General features: G+C 42.5%; 1 protein-coding gene across 6 annotated transcripts; it reads left to right on the forward strand.

The window, feature by feature from the left end:
- The first annotated feature begins 4,259 nt into the window (after positions 1 to 4,259).
- Positions 4,260 to 26,141, forward strand: GAPVD1 (GTPase activating protein and VPS9 domains 1). 6 transcript variants are annotated; one of them, XM_086475942.1, is made up of 26 exons: positions 4,260 to 4,444; positions 4,850 to 5,693; positions 6,975 to 7,061; positions 8,052 to 8,186; positions 8,304 to 8,493; positions 9,388 to 9,468; positions 10,292 to 10,452; positions 11,340 to 11,469; positions 12,351 to 12,476; positions 13,347 to 13,520; positions 13,827 to 13,967; positions 14,568 to 14,702; positions 15,271 to 15,390; positions 15,862 to 15,939; positions 16,066 to 16,439; positions 16,942 to 17,029; positions 18,121 to 18,201; positions 18,856 to 18,978; positions 19,447 to 19,576; positions 19,963 to 20,072; positions 20,709 to 20,868; positions 21,335 to 21,522; positions 22,767 to 22,980; positions 23,549 to 23,621; positions 24,495 to 24,692; positions 25,416 to 26,141. In XM_086475942.1, the coding sequence occupies exons 1-26, from the start codon at positions 4,260 to 4,262 to the stop codon at positions 25,554 to 25,556; spliced, it is 4,467 nt and encodes a 1,488-aa protein (XP_086332068.1). In that variant the 3' UTR covers positions 25,557 to 26,141. The 6 variants fall into 6 exon arrangements, with proteins under 6 accessions (XP_086332068.1, XP_086332069.1, XP_086332070.1 ...); XM_086475943.1 differs by lacking the exon at positions 9,388 to 9,468 and adding an exon at positions 19,152 to 19,172 and having other exon boundaries at positions 18,856 to 19,013; positions 19,449 to 19,576; XM_086475944.1 differs by lacking the exon at positions 9,388 to 9,468.
- Positions 26,142 to 27,886: the final 1,745 nt, after the last annotated feature.

Raw genomic sequence — 27,886 nt, forward strand, 5'->3', positions numbered from 1 at the left:
CCTAAACTGTCTCCTTTATGCAACTAGGAACAGACACCTGTTACTTAAAGTGTGGTGCGTGGTGGTCGTAAAGCAGGTAATGGGATAAATATTGGCACCTTTTTGTTTACGAGGCACTGATAAGGTGGTTGACAAACAGGGCTCTGGAATTAGTACCAGCTGAAGCTGCGGGCTCGCTCTGCCCTAGTGCTGCCTTCCGTGGTGCATTACCAAACGCTAACTGTGGCGAATTGCTTCTGAAGCTTGTCCCGAGCGCTGGCACGGCGTGAGTGTTGTGTGGCCTGGGAAGGTCAGAGAATGCAACTGTTGTCTTTTCGTACCTTTTCATAAAGGAAAGAGGTTTCTGGAGGGGAGCAGCGTGTGTCAGGTGGGTGTGTTAGTGGTATGATAGTTCCTTCTTTCAAGACCGGCTGCGTTAATCATATTGGTGTCTGAAGAGAGCGACAGCGGGTACATCTTGCTCAACTAGGGTCTTTGGGTTTTCTTTACTGTGCTGCAAGTTTTCCTTAGAGCCTGTCTGAAGCCTGCTGAAGTACCGTGGGTAATGAAGTACCTGCTGTACATCTCTAGCGTTCGCAGATATCTGCCAGAAGCTTGGGGTGAAGACAAAGTTGTTTGCACTCTTGCTTGCTATACTTGTGTGACTTCAGAATAAGTAATTTTAAAAACTGTCAAATGGGAGTGAACGAGGCATTCCTCTTCAGAGGTGTATTTTGGTAGCAATCAAACTAGTTTAATTTTTGTGAAGGGTTACAAGGATGGGGAAGCTGTTGATCCCCTTTTTCTTGTACAAAAGGTAAGAACTGCTGCTGTGCGGTTGACTTCCTCTGGATTGTCATAGTTCTTGACAAAGCAGCGGTGCTTACTGACCTGCTGGGGTTCCGTTCCAAATCACTTCTCCTCTTGCTTTCGGTATTTCTGGCGTTCTGCAGTAGAGACAGATAAGATAGGCACGTGGGTCGTGGCCAGCTGGTAGGGCAGTATCAAGTGGTCATGGGACCAGTGTATGTAGAAGTGCAGATACAGGTAGTGGTTGTTTTTGGAGCCGACTTTTGCTTTCAGCCTGAAGTTCTCAGTGGCAGTTAGTTTACACAACATTAGGATGTGCAGCAGCCTGCAGCTTCTCACAGCTGCTCAGTGTTTTGGGGTCTCTGTTTGAGGGCTCTGTCACGAGGAGATGCCTGAATCCCGTGTGTGTTAGGTGGTAGCTTCACTTGCCGAGTACGTGAGGCCCATACTGCCTCTTTTCAGGTGGCATCGCAAACAGTACAGGATTGTTTTGCAGTAGTCTGACCTTTTCTACTGTTTTGTTGCTCCTGTTTGCTGGAGAGATGGATTATATGCATGCCTATTAGGACTCTGGACTGTGTGGGAGTCTCATTTGCTTTCTGAGTATTAACTGATTTTTTTTTTTTTTTTTAATTGTCCATAGCTCCAGAAAAGGCTACCGGCAATTTAACTGCTATTTTGATAATCATAACTTACCAGAAAAAGTCTACCTGTTTCCAGGACACCTTTGCCTCTTTTGCTGACTGGGCTTTTGGAGTTCGCTCCTACCTGTGAGCCAGGGAAGAAAAGAACAGTCTTTCCTTGGAGGCTGAAAGCTGTCAGGGCACTTGGCCCATGCCTGATGCTGAAAACATCTTTTCTAGTAAAAAAATCAAAACCAACCAACCAACCAAACAAAAAAAAGGCACTGAGTGAAAGAGTGAGAGAAATCACTTTACTCGTAAGTATACGAGACACCTCAGAAGCTGTTTAATCAGCTTGTCTGCTGTTAAATGTGTTTATAACAAGTGACACAAAAATAGAAACTTGGTTCGAAATTTGGCAAGGCAAAGGCGTGGGCGCGCAGGCGAAGTCACCAGGCTGTTCGTGGGGGTGCCTTGTGTGGGTCCCCTCTTCCTTCCCTTACAAGCAGGAGATGCACCTGGACTGACTTTCTGTCCAGAAAAGTGGAGCCTGTGGGTGGATACCGTATAATGGGAAAATGTCGACTAAAACTGTTGAGGTTTGGTAATCTCTGAGCAGCTCTTAAGTACACCCCTGCAGCGGGAAGTGTCTGAAAAGGCAGAAGGTGGTTCTGCAGCTCGTGTGTGTGTGTATTTGTATGGATGGAACTTCTTTTTCCTGGCTGAGGCCAATAGCTCGTAGCCTAATAACTAGTTACTACTCTGTTTGCAGGCAGTATCAAGTTTAATGCTATTTTTTTGTGTGTGTGAGCCCTTAAGTTCTGCAACTAAAAATAAATTTGTTGCAATAAGTCGTTATTTGTTTCTCAAAGAACTTTGGCAGTAAGGTCAGAGTTTCTTTTTCTAATCCTTTCTCTGAGACAGTCCTAGTTAAAACCATCTAAATTAGTGTGTCCTACAGGTTCCTTGCTGAATCTCGTCTTTGGATGCATGAGCTGTACCCAGTGATTAGGGTTGCTGGGTATTTTGGGGGGCGTGAGGGTTGGGTTTTTTGATTATTATTTTTTTTAAATTTTTTTTTTGAAAGCCTCATATACATGGTTGTCTGTATTTGCTAGGAATGGACTTTAAACCATCAGGTGGAATAAGATTGCAGTTTTTTACACATAAAGACTTGTGACAGCATCTCTCTCCATCTCTGCTAGGGTTTCGGTTGTGAGGTTAAAACTGTAGATGAAAGAAGTTAATTACACACGCAAGGAGCAGTGATGGTTGTCAGCGCACTTGGTTGTCAGGCTTTCTCCACACACTCAAAAAAACCCCAACAAATGTAAAACCTGTGCCTAATTAGGGAGCTAATCTGTATTCTTCAGAGAGGATCATCTCCTGCTGCGCTGAGCAGTGAACTGCAGAGCTTTAAAGCACCAAAAGGGGAGCGTTAGGCCGGTGCGTGGTACAGTGGCTGCAGTTTCTCAAGCATGGACGGAATGGCTCTGCGAAGCGAGGCTCCTGGAGAGTTGCTGCAGGTCCAGGAAGAAAGGTTTTTGTTTAACTGTGGTGTGGCTTTGAAGGGTTCATCGCCAGATCCCTGACAGCTCTAACATATATCCATTACCAAGGTATCAGACAGAGAGATGATATCTGGATCAAACCCTTTTTTCTTCCCAAATTAGCCAGTGTGCCTGTTAGTTCTGGTGGGGAAGAAGACATAAAGCAGTTAATCATTAATTCCATGGAAACATAATCTGATCTCCATGATTCTACCCCTTCCCTTGTCAGCATTAATGCAGTTGGTGGCTTTTTTTCTTCCACAGGGTTAATTTTTAGATGGATTAGCTCCTTGAACTTGTTTTGAATGGTGTGGTACTCTTTGTGTACCTAACTGCCAACTCAGATATTTTCTAATTATGAAGTTAGGGCTGATGTTACATTGAGACATAACAGTCGTTTGTGTAGATTTTTGTCGCTGATGTGCTATGAAAGCCTGTGGTTGTTTCAGTTTTTCTCTCTTTAAAACAACGTTTTTGGATCGTGGCCCAAAGAAATATTCTTCTGAATTGAAATATTTGAGGAATTTTCTGAATGAATTCTACTGTTGAGCAAGGTCTCCAGACTTATTTCCAACTTCTGCCTTATTTGGGTAGCGTTACTCCTTGATTATTTTTTAAAAATCAATAATATTAGTATTATTTAAATTTTTTAGCAGAAAAGACCAATATTGGGAGCTTGGTGCTGCTTATGCACAGGTGAGAGAGGGCATCTGTTTTAACAGGCCAGGGAGAGCCGCACCCGAGTACTTGGGTAGTGCTGTGTTGTGTGAGTGTGCTTTAGGGTAAAGTAGTAAGCGCTGAAACCTTTTTGCTTCTTCACCAGACAGCGAGTCGGAATGAGAACCCTCGTCACCTCCCTGAGCTCGTGTCACCTGAACTGTAGCCAGGGCCAAATCTCTCCAAGGAATGGCCAGTTTCTTCCCCTGTGTGTTGGAGGTGTGGTGCAGGAGCATTGTAGCGCTGCCCTGAGTTACAGTCTCGGCTCGTGAGTGTGAGGTGAAAATATTTCGCTACTGCGTGAGTGTCCCTGATGAGCTGACACAACAAGGGTTAATGAAATTGGCAGCTGGGAAACCTTGCATGGAGAGAGTGACTCAGTCATGAAGTGGTGGCTGTGGAGAAGGTATCAATGTGCTAACGTGGAAGGGGCTCAGCAGCCCTCACTGCTGAGTGAGTTGGTGACTCGCTTAGCACTTCGTTGGAGCTGGCAGAACTTGTTCCCGAGCTGTTGGGATTCACCTGTTTCGTTTTCTTTCTTCCTTTCAGCGAGTACTGGGTAACCCGCTCGCTGCCCAAGATGGTGAAGCTGGATATACACACGCTGGCTCATCACCTCAAGCAGGAGAGGCTGTACGTGAACTCAGAGAAGCAACTTATTCAGAGGCTCAATGCCGATGTGTTGAAGACCGCTGAAAAGCTGTACCGCACCGCGTGGATTTCCAAGCAGCAAAGGATTAACTTGGACAGGCTGATCATAACAAGGTGACTTGGGGGGTGAGGGTGGTCCTGGGGAGAGCAAGCTCCTAAACTTCTGCAGCAAATCCGTCAGATTTTCACACTTGGTATCTGGACTCCTTTGCTGTGCTGACCGTGAAAATAGTAAGGTTTTAAAGTAAATCTCAAGCAGGGAATCTGACGCACCTGAAAGTTACTTTGTTGGCTGTTTAAGCCACATTTTTTTTTACTATGTGTTTGTTTTGCTTCTGTTCATAGTTTGTGGGACCAAACTCTTCTTATTCCTGGATTTGCAAATCATTTGTATTAACTACCTGGGAAAGACTGTTGTCCTTGGTGGTAGTCTTGTTAATAGATTGACCACGTGTCATCTTTTATGAAGCTTGTTTGCCTAAGAGTTACTTAAGCTGTTTCAATGTTTTTTCTTTAAAGTGCTGAAGCTTCTCCTGCTGAATGTTGCCAGCACGCTAAAATCTTGGAGGACACGCAGTTTGTGGATGGATATAAGCAGTTGGGATTTCAGGAGACTGCCTACGGAGAATTCCTGAACCGATTGAGAGAGAACCCTAGGCTTATTGCATCCTGTCTGGTTGCTGGAGAGAAGCTCAACCAGGACAACACTCAGAGTGTCATTCACACGGTCTTTACCTCCATTTATGGCAACTGCATCATGCAGGAGGACGAGAGCTACCTCCTCCAGGTCCTCCGTTACTTGATTGAATTTGAACTCAAGGAGAGCGACAACCCTAGGCGGCTGCTGAGACGAGGCACCTGTGCATTCAGCATCTTATTCAAACTTTTCTCTGAAGGACTCTTTTCTGCAAAACTTTTTCTTACTGCAACTTTACACGAGCCAATCATGCAGCTGCTGGTTGAAGATGAAGACCACTTGGAAACGGATGCAAACAAGTTAATTGAGAGATTCTCCCCGGCACAACAGGAGAAGTTATTTGGAGAAAAAGGCACAGAAAAGTTCAAGCAAAGAGTCCAAGAAATGGTTGACTCCAATGAGGCCAAGCTGGTGACCCTGGTGAACAAATTCATTGGCTATCTCAAACAGAACACTTACTGTTTTCCTCACAGCTTGAGATGGATTGTGTCACAAATGTACAAAACGCTCTCGTGTGTAGACAGGCTGGAGGTTGGGGAGGTCAGAGCAATGTGCACAGATCTTCTTCTAGCGTGTTTCATCTGCCCTGCAATTGTTAACCCAGAACAGTATGGGATAATTTCTGATGCTCCTATAAATGAGGTGGCAAGATTTAATCTGATGCAGGTATGATTTGCTTTAAAGTAGTCTTAAAAAAAAAAAGTGAGAAATGTTCTTGGCCTTTTTTTTTTTTTTTCCACTGGAACTGATGTTACTATAGTAAAGGTAAAGGTACTGTCCCTCCTGCCTGTAAGATGAACGCTAACAACATGTATGTGTTAGTCATTGCTGAGAGGGCATGCTCTAAAGTCTGTCTGTTTGCTCAAGATGTTGACTTAAAAAAATGGGTAGCCTGTGTTCCTTTATCTGTTAGGAGAGTTGCAAATGTACTTTATAAAAGCTATTGTAAGGGATGGAAGCTAATGTGTGAGAGGGACTGTCAGATTAGTTTTGGAATGGGTGTAAACGGATGCTGAGCTGTTCTTGCTAACGTTAGCTACTCTGCCAGGTACTGCACAAAATATTTTGCTGAAAAGAAGCTTCTTGTCTGGCAGCAATGACCAGTGTCTCCGGTGGGTAGCGAGCTACTGTTTGGTTAGACCTTAGAGCATTCCCCAGCCCTCATGACAAATTTCTGTCTTTGTGCAAATACTTGGGCAATTTGCTGATGGTGTGTAGAGGTGTAGGCTGAAGGTATTAAGCAACGCTTGTCTGACTGAGGATATTCCCCACACAAGTAACAAAACTTGCTTTTTCATGTTGTCTGTAAGCTGGACAGCGAGTGCTTCTCACAGTGTAATCATTCGGGTGAGTTTGACTGACTAGACTGTTACTGACAGGCCGTGCCAGGGTTTCTCTCAAACACATTAGCAATCCTCTCCTGTGTCACCGCTTGCACGCTGTAGCAGAGCTTGCAGTTGGCGACTCTTTAAAACGGAGAGTTGTTTTGCAGTTGCAGATTAATAAGGAATAGGTGCTCTGAAACAAGGGCTAGCCCTCTGGGTGGTTTTTTTCCTCCAACGTATTCTTAGTAAACTATATACAGCTTTTTAAAATCTCTAGGTTTAAGATGACCTAGATTCAACTCTCAATTCTGACGTGTTGTAAAAACAAAACATGCTTTGTTCCTGGGAAGGGGGGGAAGTATGGATGCTCATAGCACACTGTGTGTGCAGATTTTCTTGTTAAATACAGTGACTGCTATTTTTTCTGAAGCTGCTTGTATTTTTTTCTGCCCTGGAAGCAAGTACAAGACTCTTTGTCACTTCATCAGAAGTATTTCTCAGAGTATTAAATGAAAAGAAATTTAGAGTGGAGGAATTTAAGTGTTGGTTTTTTTTTTTATAATCAGGTCCATCATGATGTGGTTTTGAAATGCTTGTTCTTCATGCTTCTTTTTCATTTCAGGTTGGGAGACTTCTGCAGCAATTGGCAATGACAGGTTCCGAAGAGGGAGATCCCCGTATGAAGAGCAACCTTGCTAAATTTGACAAAGTAAGAGTCCAGACTAAAAATGCTAAGACTCGTGTGTATGCTTCGTCCTTCTGCAGTCTCTTTTTGTTTTTAGATGTTGTGAAGGACTTACTAAGTGTTTCACTTCCAAGTTACACGTACTGAAAAGCAGGTTAAATCCTGCACAAAGCTGGGAACAGAATCTTGAGTGCTAGAATTAAAGGTCGGGGATTCTTGCTTCTACTCTGACATAATGCTTCTTAAAAGAAAAAATAAAAAAGAAATAAAAGCAAGTTACCTTTTAAACTGAAATGCTGAATTACTGACTGTGGTTTTTCTACTAAACATGAAAGGAAACACTTTAATCTGAAGACAACTTTTGTATGAAATCTGGTTTAACACAAAGTAATTTGTTAGTGCAAGTAAGTTCTGTTCCTTTTTTGTGTAGTTTTGGTTCTTTTTTGTTCAGCTTTTCCTTCGTTAGTATGAATCATCCATAGCGATACTGAAATTACCTTTATCGGAAGAACAGTGAACTAATGATCTTTGAAGTCTTGTCATGTGTTTAAAAACCTGCAGATTTGCTTGTGTAACTTCCAGGTTTTTGCTAATTATAATTGTTACGCAGCCATCGTACGAAGTTACACGTGTATTGTACAAGTGACACACGCATTGGAGAGTGATGTTGTGTGTTGCTTCCTTGTTTCACTTTTAGTCTGTGCTCAGCAGGTTCTTCAGGGAGGGGCAGTTTAATTGCCATAAAACAGTTTAATTTGTTGTAGAATTGTAAGAAGACGCTGAAGTAAGGAACGCTTCTGAACGCAGAAAAGGAATGGAGGAAATGCTAAAGCCAACTGCATGCTTTCCTTGCTTGCTCTTCAGTGATTTTAAGGATATTTTACCCTAAGATTCTAAAAGTAGGAAGCAAAACTTACATCACTTTGTAAACTGCTTAACTCTGGTCGTAACTTATGTTTGTTCCAAACTCTGGTAAATGGTCTGTCATTTACAAACTGTTTCTTCTCATTGCAGAGCTGTGTTGCTGCCTTCCTGGATGTAGTAATTGACGGGCGGGCAGTTGAAACTCCTCCAATGTCTTCTGTTAACCTCCTGGAGGGGTTGAGTAGAACTGTGGTTTACATGACGTACAGCCAGCTGACTACTCTGGTAATATCTTCAGTTCTTAAAAAGAAGTGGTATAAGCTTGTCCCCATGTGTTTACAGGCAGGATAAACAAGGCTGATGATTTACGCTGCAATTCTTACCAGCGCTGTCAATTTTTAGGTTGGCTTTATGCGGAATGTGATGTCGAGCGATCAGCTTAAGGAAGATCGGATGGCTTTGGAAAACTTGCTGGCAAACTTACCCCAGAACAAACCAGGGAAAAGCAGCAGCCTTGAAATGACTCCATATAATACCCCACAACTTTCTCCTGCAACTACTCCAGCTAACAAAAAAAATCGATTACCAATAGGTAAGGAGAACAAGCAGACTTCTGGCGCGATTTCTGATACCTTGATACGTTTTCTGTGTCGTTTTTTCACTCATCTCTTGGGGCTCCTCTTCAACTACACGTTCAGTTCCTACTTTTTTTATGTAAATGGTGAAGAATTTTCTTTCGCATAGAAAGCCAGGTAACTTCCTTACTGCCTGACGCCAGTGTGGTGAGCTGTTTCACTCTGGATTGAACTTGAGAAAAACACTGGAGTCACGCTAGTGCAATGATAATAAGGGGAAGGTTTGCAGATGGGAAGCAGATCTAGGGGGGAAGATTGCTTAGGAAGAAAGTGGCAAAATGGAAGCGATGATAAGCGATGAAGTTTTAAAATTTTTGTATCTCAGAGGAGAGCAAATGTGGAAGAGGATGAAAAAGCAAGAGCGGAACTTTTAGAGTATGTGCTGAGAAGAGAAGCTTTATTCTTTGTCCATTATTTGCCTGATCTAATTCCAATTGTTAGTATATTGTGATGCAATTTTATGTTTGTTGGGGTTTTTTGTCCTCTTTCTGAATAGGATTTCTGTGTCTTGAACTTTTCCATTTCAATAATATTTTCTCTTAAAATAGGAAGAGTGGTAGTCTTCTTCAGTGTACCTTTACATGAATGTGACCACGTGGGATACTTTTGTTTGAGAGATTTGGTGTTCGTGTGTAACAGGATGAAAACATGTAGAGCCTGATAAGTGGCAAAAACCCCACAAAACCAACCCCGAAACAAACCTATCCCATGTTGGTTTAACTCTACTTCTGAAGGGTTCTGGTCTTAGGCCTATAACATAGTGGCAGAACAGCATTTATTTTATAGTATAAAATAGTTTTTGCTCAAAGGTTTTATTTCTTTTGTTTCATTTTAATGCTTTCGAAATCCAGGACAGCAATTGGCAGCCATTACTGCCTGGGATACTTCTGCTACCAATCTTTCAGCTCACATAACTCTAGTAGCCCCTTTTGGTGGGTAATGCCCTCTTTCTGTTCTTCTCTGTGAAACTTCTAACACATGACTTAAGCATGCTTTTGGTTTACTGTGGCAATCAGTTGTGTTTTCAGATTTCTTCATTGATTTCTATTTGAAACTCATTTCATGTGTACATACGGTTTTTGAGAACGCCACATGTGCCTTTGTGTGATAATCAGAATTTGGCTGTGACTTCTGCACGCTTGCCTTGTTTTCCCCGGATCAAATAAAGAATAACTGGTGTCATGCTGCCATACTTAGAAATCTTAATTCCACGTGGGCGTTTTTCCTTCCACGGTGCCAAACGTGGGAATATGAGGTGACTTGAAAAGACTAATAGAGAGTCATAAAATGAACCACCTGATGTTGAATTGTGTGACTGGGTTTGAGACACCTGTTAGAATAACATTTCCCTGCTTTTTAGGAGAAAAACCTTCTAAGTAAATTAGTTAAACAGAGTTATAAACCACAGGAACCTAGACTTTTTTTTTTTGGTGGGTAACAAACTTCTTCCTTTTCTCAATTAATTTATTAAGGGTCTTTCTGTGATTGGAGTAGACTGAATTTGTGTAGGCAAACAGGACATAGTACACCTTGCTTCTCAACTTCTGTGTTGGAAGTTTTGCTTTTTCACAGTTCAGTACTCAAACACTAGTTCCATCTCTCAAAGTCTAATATGACTTTTCATTTTGTAAGTTTATTTAGTATGCGTATTGTTAATTCAAAACTGTGCCATCTGTATCTCCATTGTATTGTCTCTTGTCCCTCCTTAAACAAGGAAAAGCTTTCTAATGTTGACATTTCCAAATGTTTTCGTAGCAACTCGTAGCAGAAGTAGATCAAATATTCTAATGGATCAGCACGGAGATCATGAAGGGTCGTCCCAGGAGACTATCCCAGAAGTTCAGCCGGAAGAAGTGCTGGTGATTTCCTTGGGGACAGGTCCACAGATCACTCCAGGAATGATGTCAGAAAATGAGGTATATGAAAACTATCACCTCTCAGGTATTTTGAAAAGTGCAGCCTCTGATCTCTGGTAGCAGAACAAGGAAGTTGTGACACTAAGTTCGGGTAATAAATACAGAGTGGGAATTAAAATCCTTACTTTGTTTTACTGAATTTGGGGTTTGTAGCTTTCAAACTTCTCTGTTAGATTTCCTTCCCCCCCCCGCCCTTGCTTAGTATGTCTGCAAGGTGGGAAATGCAGTATATTAACACAGGCAAAACAAACCTGGCAGGTTTATAAAGAGGCTTTGTCATCTGACATGCTTAAGAGCAGACTTGGGCTGTTGTTTCTGAGCCTGAAGAAGCTGATTTGATTATCTCTCTGCGTGCTCTGTCCTTTGAATCGAGTGGCACAGGTGAATGACAAAACTGGAACACTGATCCCGACGTTTTTGGCAGCTCAGACTTGAAACGCACAGGCCCAGCTTCTTGTGAGGGCGGAGCTGTGGTCGTGCTGCCGTGAGGGCCTTTGTGGCGTCAGGTGAGGCTGGTTCTACAGCCTTGTCTTTCACCAGCTGTAGCCTGGCTTCGGCTTTCACCTTGCTGCCTTGCCTGATAGTTGGGGTTATCTCTTTTTGCAGCCTTTTACCCATCATTCTCCGTATTCTATTAGTCTGCTGGGGTGGTGAGGGGGGTGGTGGCTCCACCATTATCAGGACTTGCCTTACGTTCACATCTTGGTTAAGTTCTCTCCAGGCTCTGACTTTGAGGTAGCTGTCTTTTCAAATGGAATGTTGGAAATTCAATCATGCTATTAACATCCAGGGGAAAAAAAAAAAATGCAAAAAATGTGTGCAATGTTTTGTTAATCTGAAAAATAGATTGTTTTAAGGAAGTCTTGTTTCTTTCCCCCACTCTCCAGGTCTTAAATATGCAGCTCACAGATGGCGGACAAGGAGATGTCCCCGTTGATGAAAACAAACTCCATGGTAAACCTGATAAAACCTTGCGCTTTTCCCTCTGCAGTGATAATCTGGAAGGAATATCTGAAGGTGAAGGGCTACTTAAGTCTTGAAGAAGTTTTATCCCCCCTCCTTTTTTTTTTCTTAACCATAAAAGGAACTTCTGTTAAATACAGCGTGTCATCTTTGCCATTTTGAGGACTAGGCTATTTTACTCTGAGAGCCATTCAAAGAAAAAAGTCTGGAGCTAAATTTTGACCTGCAAAGGCATAGTTAAGTCTGAGAATTAGGAAGAAAAAAACTAAGTGTATTTAGAAAGAGAAAACACAGGGATTTTTTTTTTTTAAATGTAAGTGCAGTACTAATTATTAAGGTAACCTAACTTAGCTCTAAACGCAAACTTCTCAGGCTCATTTTCAGCATGTTTTAATAAGCTGTTACATCTCTCAGAGTTTCTGGATTCTGGACAACTCTCTTATATGAACCTCAGGCACAACAAAGCACAGGTTTATTTGTGGAGTTGAAGAGGTTTGTACAGATCACTCTGCATGCATTATTTTGTATAACTCCCATAATGTAGTTTTTGCACTCTCTCTTTCCTCAAAATAAGAAAACAAATTAATGGACAAATAACCAGACTAATGGCAAAGACTTTATCGACTTTCTAGTTACAGTTAAGTATGGTAATGGGGAGAGTCCAGCCGTTTCTGGTGATTGCTTTGTGGATTATTGTAGTTAGCATGGTACTGTAAGTGCAGGTTAAGTACAACCCAGAGTGCAGGTTAAGTATCTATAGAGTAGGGATCGAGAGTACGACGAATGTACATTTAGTTCATCTGTTCAGTGTTTTATATTGGAACCGCTACTTCATTTCTCTTCATATTTCTAGTTAGTTGCTTCCTGGGTTGTTAGTGCTGTATCTTTAGGAACTGTTGTACAAATTAGATTTACAATAAAATCTGTTTTCACAGGTCCTTCAAATCGCTCCAACTCTGTTTCATCTTTGGATTTGGAAGGGGAGTCCGTGTCAGAGCTTGGCGCGGGCCCCTCCGGCAGCAATGGCGTTGAAGCTCTGCAGCTGTTGGAGCACGAGCAAGGCAGGTGCAAATTCGCTAATACCAGCGCCTGAGGTGCTGTAGATGGGAAAGCCTAAGTTCTGTGGAAAAATGTTGGAAAACAGACTAGTTCGGGGAAAAAAGTAAAAGTTTCCTGGTGCAGTCACTCTTGCATTTATTTATGGGTTTGTTTTGGTGGTGGTGGTTTGTTTTTTGTGTGTTTTCTAGAAATATTTCTTGTAGTCCATTGTTAGGAGAAGGAAGTCACATGGAATTTTGAGGCTTAAGTCCTTTATACGAATGTGCCTGTAAAGTTTTGCTTGATACCAAGTTTTTCCCTTCAGGGAATAGGGTGGTCTGGGTCGGAGCAGCCTTAAAGCATCTGGATAGCTTCCTGTTTAATATGTGTTTGTCAAACACTGGAGCAGGCTGCCTGCAGAGGTTGTGGTATCTCCAGCATTGGAGACGTTCAAACCATGACTGGACGTGACCCTGAGCAACCTGCTTGTAATTGCCCGTGTTCTGAGCAGGGTGTTTGGCCTTCAGCGATCTCTGGAGGCCTCATGTTTTCTGTGATAAGTTGTTTGTATGGGAATTCTATCAGTTTTTTGATAGTGTGCTAAATTTTACTAATTTTGCCTGTCAGTTTGGTTGATAGGTCACCATGTGTAGTTTAAGCTTTTTCTTGTTATGTCTCAAATGTGCTTAAAAACTGTTTTCAGGCAGCATCTCTTCTATAGTATAACAGTACTTTACAGGCCTTACTTTAAAATACTGCCTTACCTGACAGAATTAGAGGGTTGTTTTGTTTGTTGTTGTTTGTTTTTTTTTTTTTCTATAATGTACTCTTACAGATTTTCAGTCAGACATATTCAAAGAATTTAGAATTTAGAATTTTTTATTTTTACATAGCCACAACTCAGGATAATCTTGATGACAAGCTCCGTAAATTTGAAATCCGTGATATGATGGGGTTGACCGATGACAGAGATATATCGGAAACTGTGAGTGAAACCTGGAGTACGGATGTCTTGGGAAGTGACTTCGATCCAAATATCGATGAGGATCGTTTGCAAGAAATAGCAGGTAACTCGGTGCTACATCTGGTACGTTAAAATGCTTCATGTTTGCTCTAGACCAGCGAGGCTGCAGAGCCCTCCTCCTCTCTTTCTAAATAGGTGTGTTTTCATTGATTAAACTGGAGCTTTTCTGTAGGAGGATTTTTGTGTGCATGACCTGGATTGTATTTAGTTGGTCGTTCCTATTTTTCCACGTTGTCTTTCATGATTACTTTATTAAGGACACTTAAAATGTGTTCTTATTTTTCTCTCTTATTAGCGCTATCTTCAGGAAGCCTATACCTAGCTATATGCTTCGGCTTTACTTTTGCAGGTGCAGCTGCAGAGAACATGCTAGGCAGCTTGCTGTGTTTACCAGGTTCAGGATCCGTGTTGCTTGATCCCTGCACAGGTTCAACCATATCAGAAACCACAAGTGAGGCATGGAGTGTGGAAGTATTACCAAGTGATTCAGGTCAGAATCATGCAGTTTTTACTTATTTCTTTAGCTTGAATCAAGACTCTTCCAGAGGCCTATAATGCAAACCAGCAGCCTCTTCCTTCTTTCTTCAAGAAATTATTGTCCTAGGGTTAAGTTAGTGTTTGTGAATACTTCCAGTATTAAAAGGACAAACTGTTCCCAGGCGGAGCGAAGGTGGAAAGCATTGAGAAAGACTTACTGTTACTTAAGAAATTCTTAAGGGCCAAAAAGGGAAAGCAGGGATTGCAAAGCAAACTTCTGTTTGCTTTCCTTCCCTGTGATGTTAAGGAGGGCTGTCTAGGATCACAGTTGGCTTTGGTTAGTGAAGATTTGACTGTTCACTGCTGTCTCTAAGAAATACAATACTTAAAACAGTAAAGACTTCTTAGAATGCCTGTGCAGGTAGAGCATTGCTCTCTGCGCAGTCCTGCCTTCTCTGTAGGGAGAAAACTCTTGCTGAAGTGGTTGGGTTAGCTTAGAACTTGGAATGCTAAATCAACACAGACCCTCTTCCCTCTGCATGTGGTGTTAAGGGAGCATGGCATCCAGTAATGACTCTTTCTCTCTCTGCTCTCCACTGTCTCCCTTTTGTAGAGGCCCCAGACTTAAAACAAGAGGAGAGACTGCAAGAGCTGGAAAGCTGTTCCGGGCTGGGTAGCACATCTGACGACACAGATGTAAGGGAGGTCAGTTCTCGACCCAGTACGCCGGGCCTCAGCGTCGTATCAGGTGTGTTCGGCTGTCTCTGAAAACGTGCTGCTCTGTTGGAACACAGCCAGCATCCGCTTTGCTGCGCTTGCTCTAGTTATGTGTCATTTCACTCGCAAAATAACTCTTTGCTCTCACTTTGGAGTTTTCAAAGGGGTAATTCTTTACTCACCTCACAGAGGAAATAGAAGAGGCAGCAGAGCGTCCAGTGCTCTGCTGCAATAGCAATGGTCAGCAGCGGAGTATTGGTTTGGAAGAAGCTCCTAACTTTCTTGCATTTAGTTTTACCACTTTTTTAATGGAAGTAAATCAGCATGTATATACTTCAGTTCTTTGTTTCCTGCAAAGTATTTAGCAGTGAAGTGTCTTTCTAATGCCTGTTGTCAAAGTGTATTCATGGCTATGTTAAAACAGTCGAAGGTGTAGAGCAGAAATAAAATGTTATTTTAGGAGTAATTCATAATGTCTTTTGATGCTACTGTGAGTTTGGACTTGATTGTTGCAGTGTTCAAACATTTTAACTCTTTCAGGATTTTGCTTCCTTTTCCCCTGAAAGACTATTACAGATGCTGCTTTTGTTTTGTGTAAGGTATCAGTGCCACATCTGAAGATATTCCTAATAAGATTGAGGATCTGAGGTCCGAATGTAGCTCTGACTTCGGGGGAAAAGATTCTGTGACAAGTCCTGACATGGATGAAACGGCCCATGGTAAGTTACTTACCTGTAAATGAGAACTAGAATCTCTGGCAACTGAAGCCTCACAAGTGACATGTGTAGAATCCTTAAATTTTACAATTTCTCCCGGTTTCAAAGTTCTGGTGGCTAAGCTTAACACTTTCCTTATTTGCTAGCACTGTATTTGTTTGACAAAGAGACTCCAGTACTTAGTCTAGTACTCAAGCTCTAGTACTATAAAGGTCACCTTTTCCTAACTTGGTTTGATTACATTGACTGTGCTTGTGTGTTTTGGAATTGGTCCGCTCCTCAAGATTTCCCCACTTTGTGATGGAATTCATTGATCGTTTCAGTGTACCATGGAGATTTTTCCATGTAAGAATATCTTTAAAAATATTTTGCAGTATAAGTTTTGTAAACTTCTGTTACTGAGGGCTGTTTTTTCAATGTCCCTTTTGTTGTAGGTAGTTCTTGGTACAGCGCTAACTTTTTTCTTTATTTCAGGAGCCAGTCAGTTGACATCTCCTCCTTCTCAGACAGATTCTTTGCTTGCATTGTTTGACCCTCTGTCATCAAATGAGGGTGAGTTGTAAAGAATAAGCCTTTTTTGAAAAAATAGGCATCTTAGCTGGTACTAACATAGAAGCATTTAATTTGAAAGAGTCTTAAAAGAAATGTGGGTGGCTTCTTTTATGCTTATGACCGCAGGTGTATCAGCTGTAGTAAGGCCTAAGGTACACTATGCAAGACCCTCTCATCCACCGCCGGATCCACCGATCTTGGAAGGAGCTATGGGAGGTAATGAGGCCCGATTACCAAACTTTGGGGCTCACACTTTAATTCCAACTGATTTAGAAGCGTTCAAGCAGAGGCATTCTTATCCAGAGAGGCTAGTCCGCAGCAGGAGCTCAGACATAGTATCATCAGTTCGGAGACCGATGAGCGATCCTGGGTGGAACAGACGCCCTGGTAATGAGGAGCGGGAGCTCCCCATGCCGACCGCCGGCCCTGGAGCAGCTGTTCTGGCTGCTGCATCTCAGTCATCGTCTTCGTCTCCCAGTAAAGACTCCTCTAGGGGAGAGGTAAGGCTTCTGATTTTTTTCTAGCACATCCCCTTTAATAATGCACCTGATGCCAGAAAGCTGGTGCTAAACGTGTTTAGCCAAGAAATGACAACGCGCTTTTGTTCCCTTTTAAACATTGGCTGATCGTGTTTTACAGCCTAAAGCTGCGGGTGTTCAGAGTGGCTTAAATGGCTCTGGCTTCTCAAAATTACCCGATGGGCTTTACTTGATTTGGTGGGACTTCAGGAACAGACTTGTGGTAGTGTTTAAATGTAAAATGCTGCTGCATCCTGAGAAGTAATTTTCTTTAAAACAGTCTAATTTTGTTCATGTCTTTAGGTTTGCAGTTACAGGCTGCCCTCTTCAGGAGGGATATTTCTAACCTAATCTGCTGTGGCTTTCTGGGCTCTGCTGCTGTTCTGGTTTTACAGTCGATGTAGCATAACCTGACACCGAGGAGAAATTTTGTCTTTACACGTGATGTGGTAGGTGCTCAAATGTAAACTCTGCCCTTCTACAGGTTGAAGAACGAAAAGACAGTGATGATGAGAAGTCTGACAGAAACAAGCCCTGGTGGAGGAAACGTTTTGTGTCTGCCATGCCCAAAGGTAGGATCGTGTCCGTTGGATTTTGGTACTACAGTAAGAGTGCACCCTGCCTTTACTGTGGTTCTAGTCACTTTGGTGGAAAGTTTTTACAGTTGCACTTTGAAAAGCTGACCAGCCTGGCGTAGGTTTGTTCCAGAGTAATAGTTGTCCTGTTTAATTTTGAGAAATAAAGGACTCTTACTGCAACACTTGTGATTTTACAAGTAAAGAGAGAATTACTGAAATACGAAGTACGCAGCACCTATAAAGAGGTGTGTAAGCAGGCAGGAATTGGGTTAGGTGTCACTTGGTATCCTTGGGATCCTTGTGCAAGGCCAGTCATTTCGTAGTTGTACGGTATTAACTTCATTGCAGCGTCACTGAGAACCAGTCTTGATTCTCTGTGGATAATAGCTTGTGGCTTGGAGGATGTTGATAACTGAGGATATCTCTTGTAACACACTGTGAGTGGGAATTAGACTTTGGCTATTTACAAAGTAAAGCTTGTTCAAGATAATATTTGCCTTTCATGCTGTGAATAATGACATCTGTGGATGGAACAATGTGTGCCATATTAGATATTCTTGCCTTTTTTTAAAACAGACTTTCAGTTAGAAAAGAGCCAGCATAATCCTTGCAGTCTGTGTGACTTTAGATCATAGTACTGTATTTTGATACCATTTTGTTTGCTTTTCCATTTCACAATGTGCTGTCTTTGCATCTTCTCTCTGAACTTACTAGTGGGAACGAGTTGCCAGAAAAGGTTCATGTCATTGTGACCAGTATTTCAGTTAGGACTATTGGCTAAGCTAAAGTATAGATAAATAGGTAAATAAAAATGGGAAGCTACCTGACTCCCTTGGCTGGTAGCTGCCTAGAGCATACTGTACCTGGAAGCAAAAGCATTCTGCCTGGCTCATGGCAGCACGTCTGTTAAAGGTAGAACTTACTACATATGGTGACAGTACAGTCCTTCTCCACCCCTTAGATAGGCTTAGGCTTTTATTGAGGTTTATTTGATGACAAACCTCTGCATTAGCCATTTTCTTACAGTTTCTTCAATCTGACCATTATCTCAGAATAGTCTTTGATAAGGTGCCTTGCATTTTCAGCTCCTATTCCATTTAGAAAGAAAGAAAAACAAGAAAAAGACAAAGATGACATGGTGCCTGACAGATACTCAACACTTCAAGGTATGTGAATAATATCATCATAGTAATTTTCTCTTGTAACGTGCCCTCTAGAGTTCCAGCGTGCCCACTAGGTGTCTGTTTACCAAAAAGGCATATGCTGTTGTAGTTCATGTCCACAGTGGGCTTTCTGAATAAGAAAGTGGATAAAGATTTCTGGACTTGAAGGCTGTTTTTAAATTGTCATGCTTCTGTCAATATGTATAGTACTGGATTCCTGACTCAAGTGTTCCTTTCCACCCCCCCAGTATAAAGCTCATGTCCTTACCATAGCTGAGCTGGAAGGGTAGCTGCAGACACGTTCCTGTGATGATTGCTGAAGTGCCAAATTAAACATGAATTGAGCCCGAGTGTTTAGTTTTCTGTTTGCCTAATCATTTCTGGAAGTCTTCAAACATACAAGAACCATTTGTGTATACAGTATAAATATGCTAAGGATCTGGCTTTATTTGTTCACTTCCATTGTGTATTTTTTTTTTCCTGCTTTTGCTTCAGACTTTATAAATAGATTTGAATTCTGGCTACATGGAACACAAGCAGCTGTTTGTTTGATGTGGCTAAAAACAGAGTCCAAATGTGCAGGTCTAAATTTTTGTGTTTGCTTTCGGCCGGCACCGTACAAGGTTGACTCCTGTCTGTCTGTTGTGGTCCTTGCAGATGATCCCAGCCCGAGGCTCAGCGCCCAGGCGCAAGCTGCCGAGGACATTCTGGACAAATACAGGAATGCGATTAAGCGAACCAGTCCTAGTGAAGGAGCCATAGTAAACTACGATGGTGCAGGTGAGACCCTGGCTTTCGTAATCCTCGCCGACAGAGTTTCTCCTCCTTAAAGATAAAAACACTCTGGTATTCTAGGCTGATGTTAATACTGAGAGCTGAACAATGTGAGCTGTGAACCAGGAACGTTTTGTGAAATAATCTGTGGGACATTAAATCAGTATTCCCAAGGACAGCTCTTTCATGTTGCTGTTGAGGTGGGGGGTTGTTAGTAGCGTGTCTCTTAGCAGTTCTTTGTGGTGGTCTTTATTAATGGATACTGAAGGAGGATATTGCCTTCCAAAACTGGTGCAATATCTTAGTGACTTGTAGATTGTATATTTTTAATACACTTTTTTCACTTATTCAGAGCAAGTTGGTTTATTTGCTGTCTCCGTTCTGCCCCCTGACCTTAGAATAACAAGAAACCAGAGTATTAGTCTAGTTTCTTCTGGCTCTTCAAGTGTGATGATGTTGTTTTCCCTTCCGTAGAGGCTATTGGGGATGGTGAGAGTATGCATGACTCTCCACGTGATGAGGCTTTGCAAAACATGTCTGCAGATGATCTCCCAGACTCAGCAAGTCAGGTAGCACAGCCACAGAGTTCTGCCTTCTCCTACAGGTAATACGTTTGCACGTTTCGTCTTGCCCACAAAATAGAATTAAAAGGTGAAACCATGTGATTGGTTCCCACAAAAATCTTGATAGGGATCGAGTGTAAACTTTTATGTGCTTTTAGTTTTAAGCATCTCAGTGTTGTCCTTCCACTGAAGTGGGATATTGTAACCTGAGAGGACAGAGAAGTTCAGTATTTAGGAAAATTCCTTTGAAACTGGTCTAGGTGCTATATCAAAGAACTGATTTGTAAAGTCCTGACAACATTGGTGTGTTAAAATTATGTTAAATAACTTTTAGGCAGTATTTTAATAAAACCAGAAAGTGAAGACTGCCTATTGAAGAAGCAGACCTTGCAGCAACTTTTTTAAGAAAACATTTTTCCTCTTTAAGGGATGCGAAGAAGAAACTGAGATTGGCTCTTTGTTCAGCAGATTCTGTTGCCTTCCCAATGTTGACCCATTCAACAAGGAATGGCCTACCGGACCACACAGACCCTGAAGGTAAATGTTCTTTATACATACACGTATTTTGTGTTGTATGTGTACAAATACTTGTACCGCACTTGTGGTAACTTGTGTTTGGCAAAGATACAGAAGGCATAGGCTGCCTTTTGCCTCCCAGAATGTTTTCTTTCTTACTTCACAAACCAACCTGCCAACTAAATCTGGTCTAATTTTTTTGTAATGAAGTATCTCAGATGTAGTACAGGTAGACCCTGAAGCTGTAGAACAGGCTCCCAGGACACGTGTCCTGCTGGGAATTGTGCTACAGTATTGATAGAGTAACTTGAATGATTTACTGAGTCTTTACGTTGCCTTAAGTTGTGTGTCTTGTGTTTGCATCCCTCCATTTGTTCTGGGTTTATTTGCAGAGGGGTGAATTTGTCACCTTGTTTGGTCCTCTTCAGGTTTCAGAATGGTTCTAAATACTAAATAAGACAGTGATATGAAAACTTATCTCTCAATATCTGGAAAACTCAAGAAGAGTTATTAAATTGTTCTCGAGATGACATTTATTGCCCAATATATGGAAGTTTTGGTTTAAAATGTTACGTGTTTACCCACATTCAAAACCAGTTTTATTTTCATCATGCCTACATTTCTTTTCCTTGATATTTTTCCTTTGTTCTTTATTAGATAATGAAATTGTGTGCTTCTTGAAAGTTCAGCTAGCTGAAGCTATTAACCTCCAGGACAAGAACTTGATGGCCCAGCTGCAAGAGACAATGCGCTGCGTAAGCCGCTTTGATAACAGGACCTGTCGAAAGCTGCTGGCGTCTATCGCAGAAGACTATAGGTAGTTTGCTCAGTATCTTATTGGTAGTGGGTTTCCAAACGCGTATATTTATTCACTAGCAGATAGGGAAGATCCCTTTTGGTTTAAATTGTGCTTTGCCAAATCAGGTTATTACATCTCTGCTTCCCCACAAAATGATGAAATTGTCTCACCTATCTGCAAACGGCTTAAAAAAGCCTGGACCTTAAGTCAGTCCAGATAGTAATAAGCTGGGTTAAATCAATTTGCCGCTAATGCTGGGCTCTAACACACAAGAGGTGCTGTTTAGAGTTCGCTTTAGTCTAAAGGGCTGCAAGGGCAGTGAAGTCAGAGAAATCTGTGTAAGACAGAGCTTCCTAATTTGGGCATTATCCTTGTTTTGAAACCAAGAGGTTGAGGATTCCTCTTGCACTGCAACTTAACAGTTTGTGAAGCTGTTAGCCTCTATCTTTATCACGAATCTGATGTCGAGCACCCTTTGTTTTAGGAAAAGAGCTCCATATATCGCTTATTTAACTCGATGTCGCCAAGGCCTGCAAACGACACAAGCGCACTTGGAAAGGCTCTTGCAGAGAGTTCTGCGAGATAAAGAAGTGGCCAACAGATACTTCACTACAGTGTGTGTGAGGTTACTGCTGGAGAGCAAAGAAAAGAAAATAAGGGAGTTTATTCAAGGTAAGATTAATGCAGACTGCAATGTTTATATTCCTTTGCTCCATATTTAGATGCTGGCTGGGGTTAAGGTTTTAAATACAACTTCTGCTCTGAGGAGCAGATTCCTAAAATGGTTTTGATTTCAGCTGCTGAATTAATGGCTCAAACAGACGGATTACTGTGACTTAACAGTACCTTGTGGCAGCTAAACCACGGTAACTGTCTGCAGTTTTCATGGGCTAAGATGTGGGGAATAGTAGTGCTGAGGTTGCACATTAGAAGATTTGGGGAATAGTAGTAGAAATGATTCAGAGATTCAACAATATCATAGCATAAGGGAAGACAACTGTCTCAAAACAGAGTCACTTAACACAAACTATTTCCATGTTCTCTATGCACGTACCTGACTTAATGAAGTACATAAAAAAAATTTGGAGTTGGTTCTTGCTCCTGGAGCATCTAGTGCTGCATATTAAATGTGTCTCAATAGGCTGGAATTGATACGGGAATTTATATACGCTGGGATTAAAGTGCTGGGAATAAGACCCAGGAAGGAGTTTGAGCCCTTCCACTGGACAGACAGGAGACGGCTATTTCTGGGTGGTCTAAAAGAGAAGTTGGCGCTTGTGGTGCCGAGGCTGCTGGCAGGTGTGAGTGGCAGTTGTCTTCTGGTGCGGAGTGCTATAAATAGGAGGCCGATGAATGGCCAGCGATTTGGTCGCGCTGCGTTAACTTGGCTTCGTCACTCCTGCTGTATTTTGTAGATAAATGTGAATGCTGCCACTCTGCATACTTAATAAGGGTAGGGGGAGGACGTGGGACACGTGGGTTTTCTTGAGATCTTCCCCTGACCCTCCCCTTTCAGCATCCGACAGCTCTGAGGCGCTGGTTCCTACCAGCGACTGTTCCAGCGACTGTTCCGGGCGTTAGCTCTGTGGGTGGCTGGAAGGAAGGCACAAGAACTGGTACTGCAGAGGAAGTGATTAACACAGTGTCAGATAGAGTATTTTGACCATATGCTCTGCTAAATGTGTTCTGTATGCTTTTCCTTCGATTCCTCCGTTTATTTCAAGTGTTCCTGCTCCTCTTTCCCTTGCTGGGGCGTGGGCAAAACAGAGCCTCAGCGCTGCCTGGCCAGAAGTCTGAAGTGGATTCTGGGCTCTTCTTTCCGGAAAAACCTATCAGAAATAATGGTTTTTTACTTAACTGAATGTTCTCTCTCTCTCTTTTTTTTTTTTTTTTTTTTTTTTTAAACTTTTTATCAGATTTCCAGAAACTCACAGCGGCAGACGACAAAACAGCCCAAGTTGAGGATTTTCTTCAGTTCCTGTACGGGGCTATGGCTCAGGATGCCATATGGCAGAATGCCAGCGAGGAGCAGCTCCAGGATGCACAATTAGCTATAGAGCGCAGCGTGATGAATCGTATTTTCAAACTTGCCTTCTACCCTAATCAGGATGGAGATATTTTGCGTGACCAGTAAGTTGGTGTAATTTGAAGTACCCGGTTTGTCTTGTGCAGGTGGAAGCCGTGCGGTCTTCGTGCGACAGACTTGGCCGAGTCAGCCCTGCCATGCAAACTCACGGCTTCTTTCAGAACGTTTGGTAAAAGAACAAGGAAGTGCTTCAGGTCATGTGCCAAAGGTTGTGTTTGCAACAAACTGCTGGGACAGAATAAAGTTGTAAATGTAATGACTCGGGGTACAGACTTTCAGATCTGCAGCTGTGTGTGCTGAGAGGACGATAAAAATCTGCTTCAGGACCCCTTCCATTTTCTGTTTTGATACACTTCCCGTGCATTTGGGGCTTTGGGGTTTTGTGTGTTGGAACGTCGGCTGTTTGAATGCTCTGCTGCCGTGTGGTGTATTCCATCGTACGGCAAAGTCAACGCGGGACGCAGAGGACCTAGTGTCCGTTAGCTGTAGGACTGTCGTGGTCGTCTGTGTTCCTGAGGATCTCTCTTTGGTATCAAAAGAAGGAGGAAGCCCCAGGGGACTAGTGATGGCTGGTGCTTGCTTTTCACTCTCATTCTTTGTGTTTGTTCTCAGGGTCCTTCATGAGCACATACAGAGGTTGTCTAAAGTAGTGACGGCAAACCACAAAGCACTTCAGATACCCGAGGTAAGAACTCCTTCCCTTCGCTTTCGTACGTGTATGGGGATGCTTGCTTCTGGTTGTGTTTGGGATGGGGAGAAGGTTGTTTTGGTTTACCCTTGGAAGCACTGCATTTCTGTCTGCGGCAGCTGAAACGTCCTGCAGGGAAAGCATGTTGTACCTGCGCTTCAGTATCTTCTGCCAACTGATCCTTCCAAATTCAGTTTTTCCGATTTCACCACCTCTGTCCTGACAGCAAGATCTAAGAACTAATACTGCACTGCACTGAGGTGCAGTAACTTTCTGATAATTTGCTTCAAAAGACAAGATATGAGTTCTTTATGCTTTGTACGTGACTCGTATGCCATAGCTGTGGCTGACAGCTGTCAAGTGAACTTTCTGAACTAGCCGTAATGAATGAGCCCTTGCAGATCTGAATTTGCCTGGTGCTTTCACTCTTCTCACGGTTACTAGGATCACCAAAAGCGGGTGGTAGGCCTAGGAAGTCTGTCGGAGGCTGGATGTCTGCAGCCTGCCGAGTTCTTGATTCGGCTCTTGAACTGTATGGCTCAAAATGGTGAGTGTTCATAAAGCTGCTGGCGAGGAAGACCGAGACATACAGCTCTTACCTTCGCTGAAATGGCGTACTGGAGGAGTCGGGAGGCAGCACAGCTATCACGTTACCTGCCCGTGGAGTGCTGGCTCCGTGTAGGTGTTTGCAGCACAGCGGGAAGCCGGCTTCCTTGTGCGTGTCACGTAACCGCCTTGACTTAAAGCTTCCCATTTCTCCAGAACCTTGCTCCTGTCTCCCAGTGTCTGGCACTTCAGATCCTCTGTGGTAGATCCACCGTGGTAGCTCGGACAAACAAGAACTGGCAGTGTGTTGGTTTTTTTCCCTAGGTGTATCTCCGGGAGGCACCGTGGCCATCTGCACAGTCTGAAATCCGCACAATAAGCGCTTATAAAACCCCCCGAGACAAAGTACAGTGTATCCTGCGAATGTGTTCAACCATCATGAACCTGCTTAGCCTGGCAAATGAAGATTCGGTACCTGGGGCAGATGATTTTGTTCCTGTTCTGGTCTTTGTCCTCATAAAGGTGAGTTCTTTTGCAGAGATCACAAACCCCAGCTAATTCTTGTGATAAACAAGCAAATTTTAGGAGTGAAAATAATGCATTTGGGTAACTGGGAGCATCCTAGACTCAAAACCAGATCTAATTCGGCAGGTTTACATAGCAACATCGGAAGTGTGGTCACAGTTGTGGCTTTTGAATCCAAGCAAACTCTGCATTTGGAACCAAGGAAACTGGGGTGCGGACACTGTGTGTGGAGTGGGGTTTTTTTCTTTTGGTTTGGGTTAGGGTTTTTTGAGGTATGTCCACCAGCATCTGCCATCTGGGCCCGCTAAATGCTGTCCTCTTCCAGGACCAAGATCTACACTAGGACTGATTTGCATTGTGTTGCTGAGGTTTCTTGACATATGGGTGGTTGGAGAATGGTCTGTCACGTGCAAGACGCTAGAACAGTAGGCTTCCCCACGTGCTGAGATCCTTGAGGACTCTTAGGGCTTCGCCAGTGTTACCCCCCTTCCTCTCGGCCTGCTGGTCGCTGTTCCGTGTTGGAAAAATGGTCCTTCTGAGTGTGTGAAATGGGAGTGGTCTGGATAGACAGTCACTACCCTGCAGATGCGTCACCTAGTCCTGTGTTCTGGGTGTGTGAGGATCACTGTGCAAGTAGAATTGTTCATTCAGCACCGTGTCCTGTTTTATGTTCAGCTTTGCCAACGAGCTGTGAGTGTCTCTTTCTTCTTAAACCCCCAGGCAAATCCCCCTTGCTTGCTGTCCACTGTTCAGTACATCAGTAGTTTCTATGCCAACTGTTTATCTGGAGAGGAATCGTACTGGTGGATGCAGTTCACAGCAGCAGTCGAATTCATTAAAACTATTGATGATCGCAAGTAACTCGAACCGCACGTGTTGGGCAGACTGTTAGCGGAAGAGGAGTACGTAAGAATGTACAACAGCTGCAAAAGCTGAAGAAGAGACTTTCCTTGTATAATACTGTACAGAACTGAGCATTTTAAAACACACCTTTACTAATCAAATTAATTTAACAGGTTTTTCCTCTTCTCTTTTGGTTGCGTTTTTCTCCCATATAGATACTGGCACTGCAAAAGGGACCACAGATTTCAGGTATTTTGGAATCTTAAAACGTGCAGTAAATTCTTCATGCTTTTTCCACCACCCCTTTTCCTGAATCCTTATTCACGTGAATAATTCACTTCACTTAATTTCTAACAGAAAACCGAAACAAGAAGAATCAGGGCAACCACTCGGTATACTTTCTAGCTTAATACACCTTTTATTACTAAAACACCAGCCACACTGAAAGTTTGTAGTAGCTGACATGAGTTATCAATTATATTTCACCTGAATTTAAAATCTGAGAGGGCAGTGTAAATAATCTATAACTATATTTAATGCATTGCAGTTATCTCTGGACTCCTTATCCTTTGAATAAACAAGCAGAAGCCTCTCTGACCTCTAGCAGGTTGTGACGTACTGTGTTTTGGTGATGAAAGGACTTCCTCGCAAGGCTAAGATTAAAAAAGGGCAAACTGAACTATTTATTAAAATGTAATTAAGATTACTGAAATGTCTAAAACTGGAATTTATAGTAGACGGGGCTTGTTAGATAGCTAAACGCTTTTTGGCTAGGGCATTAGGGTGTTACAGAGGTTTGGATATATAGAGGAGAGGGACTGTAAGTTACAATAGATAAGTCTAATATAAAAAAGGAAAAATAAAATACCTTACTGTAATATTTTTTCTGAGATATTGTGTATACTGTACAAACCCCAAACAGAGATCCTTAACAGAACCTTGGACTGTAATATATATTTTGATTAGTGACATTAAATACATATGCCAGGGGTTTCAGTGAATGTTTTTACTAAATGTTCTTCGTGTTGTCTGCTATGCAGCAGTGCAAGTTTTACTGTTCATATAAAATATTTTAAAATACAACACTGTTCTTTATGAAACATATCATGACATCAGTTCAGGGTGTTTTATAGATTCCTCACCCCACCTTTCCCTTAAACTGACAATTACCAATTTAAAGAAGTTTTTATGCACAACACCACTCGAAGTTTTCGTGAGTGAAATGGTCTGAGCGAGGGCCAGTGGTTGTTACCTGTATATAAGCACTTGCTGTTCTTTTTCAGCTAGAATTACAGTGGAAAAGGGCAGTGAGCATTGAACTTCTTCATGTCAGTATTATTTCTCGGTCTTCCCAGAGTGCCCGTTGTCCTTCTGACAGAGGGATGTGTTAAGAGTCGGTGTCTGTGAGCGGTAAAGAAAACGAAATCTTTCTCGCACTCTTCTCAAAATGCGATCGATTTTTCTGGTTTGTGTGTGTGCATTTTGATGATTAAAACCGGTAAGGAACTAGTACTTGGGAAAATAATTCGGTTAATTGAAATTGGAGCAACTTACATGAAGTGTCAAGTGCTCGACTTGGCTGTGCTGCTTGTCAAGGCTTAATTAGAGAGACTGACTTTCTAGGGCTCTAACACGTAGTTCAGGATAGCGGTTTTTCCAGACTAATCACAGGCGAGGGGGTGGGATGGTAACCTCTTTCTTTGATTTATGGTCTTTCTCCTCTATTAGGGACTTGATTGTGTGGAGGAGAGGAGCAATACTCAGTCGAAACAAAATTCCTCTGGTCTGCCTTACTGTGGTCACTCAGTCGGTGTAGCACTGCAATACTCTGGTTATTTAGCCTTGATGGGTACTTGGTGCTGGACACGTAACTTAGCATTGCAAGCACAGCCCTGAGCAGTAACACTCGGCAGCGAAGCACAAACACGCCCTTGGAGATATGGCCAGATCATATCTGAAAGCAATACAAATCTATTTATATGGAAGTATCCTGTAATATTTGATGATTACTTGAATATCTGAGATGTTAGACACGTGTGTGACAGTTCTTGTAGTCCTGCAGTTTGGGCTTTAGTCGAGGAGAGTGTTTGCACGATCCTTAAGGAGGGCACGAAGACACTTCAGTTGGTGATTCCCCTGCGCGTTGCTTCTGTTCGCAGACTTGGCAAGTGGGGTTTGATCAGCACCATCGGGTCTTTCCGACTTGCTCTCCTTTGTGGAAGGGGCAAGAACCGTTTCCTTCACAGTTTTGATCACTTTGTGTTTCTGCATAGAAAAATACTTGAAAGAACTCGAGTCTTTTTGGTTTAAACCCAGTTGTTTTATAGTTAAAATAACTAGTTACTTTA

This window comes from Leptosomus discolor, chromosome 19, assembly GCF_034619465.1.
Source record: "Leptosomus discolor isolate bLepDis1 chromosome 19, bLepDis1.hap2, whole genome shotgun sequence".
Taxonomy (NCBI): Eukaryota; Metazoa; Chordata; class Aves; order Leptosomiformes; family Leptosomidae; genus Leptosomus; species Leptosomus discolor.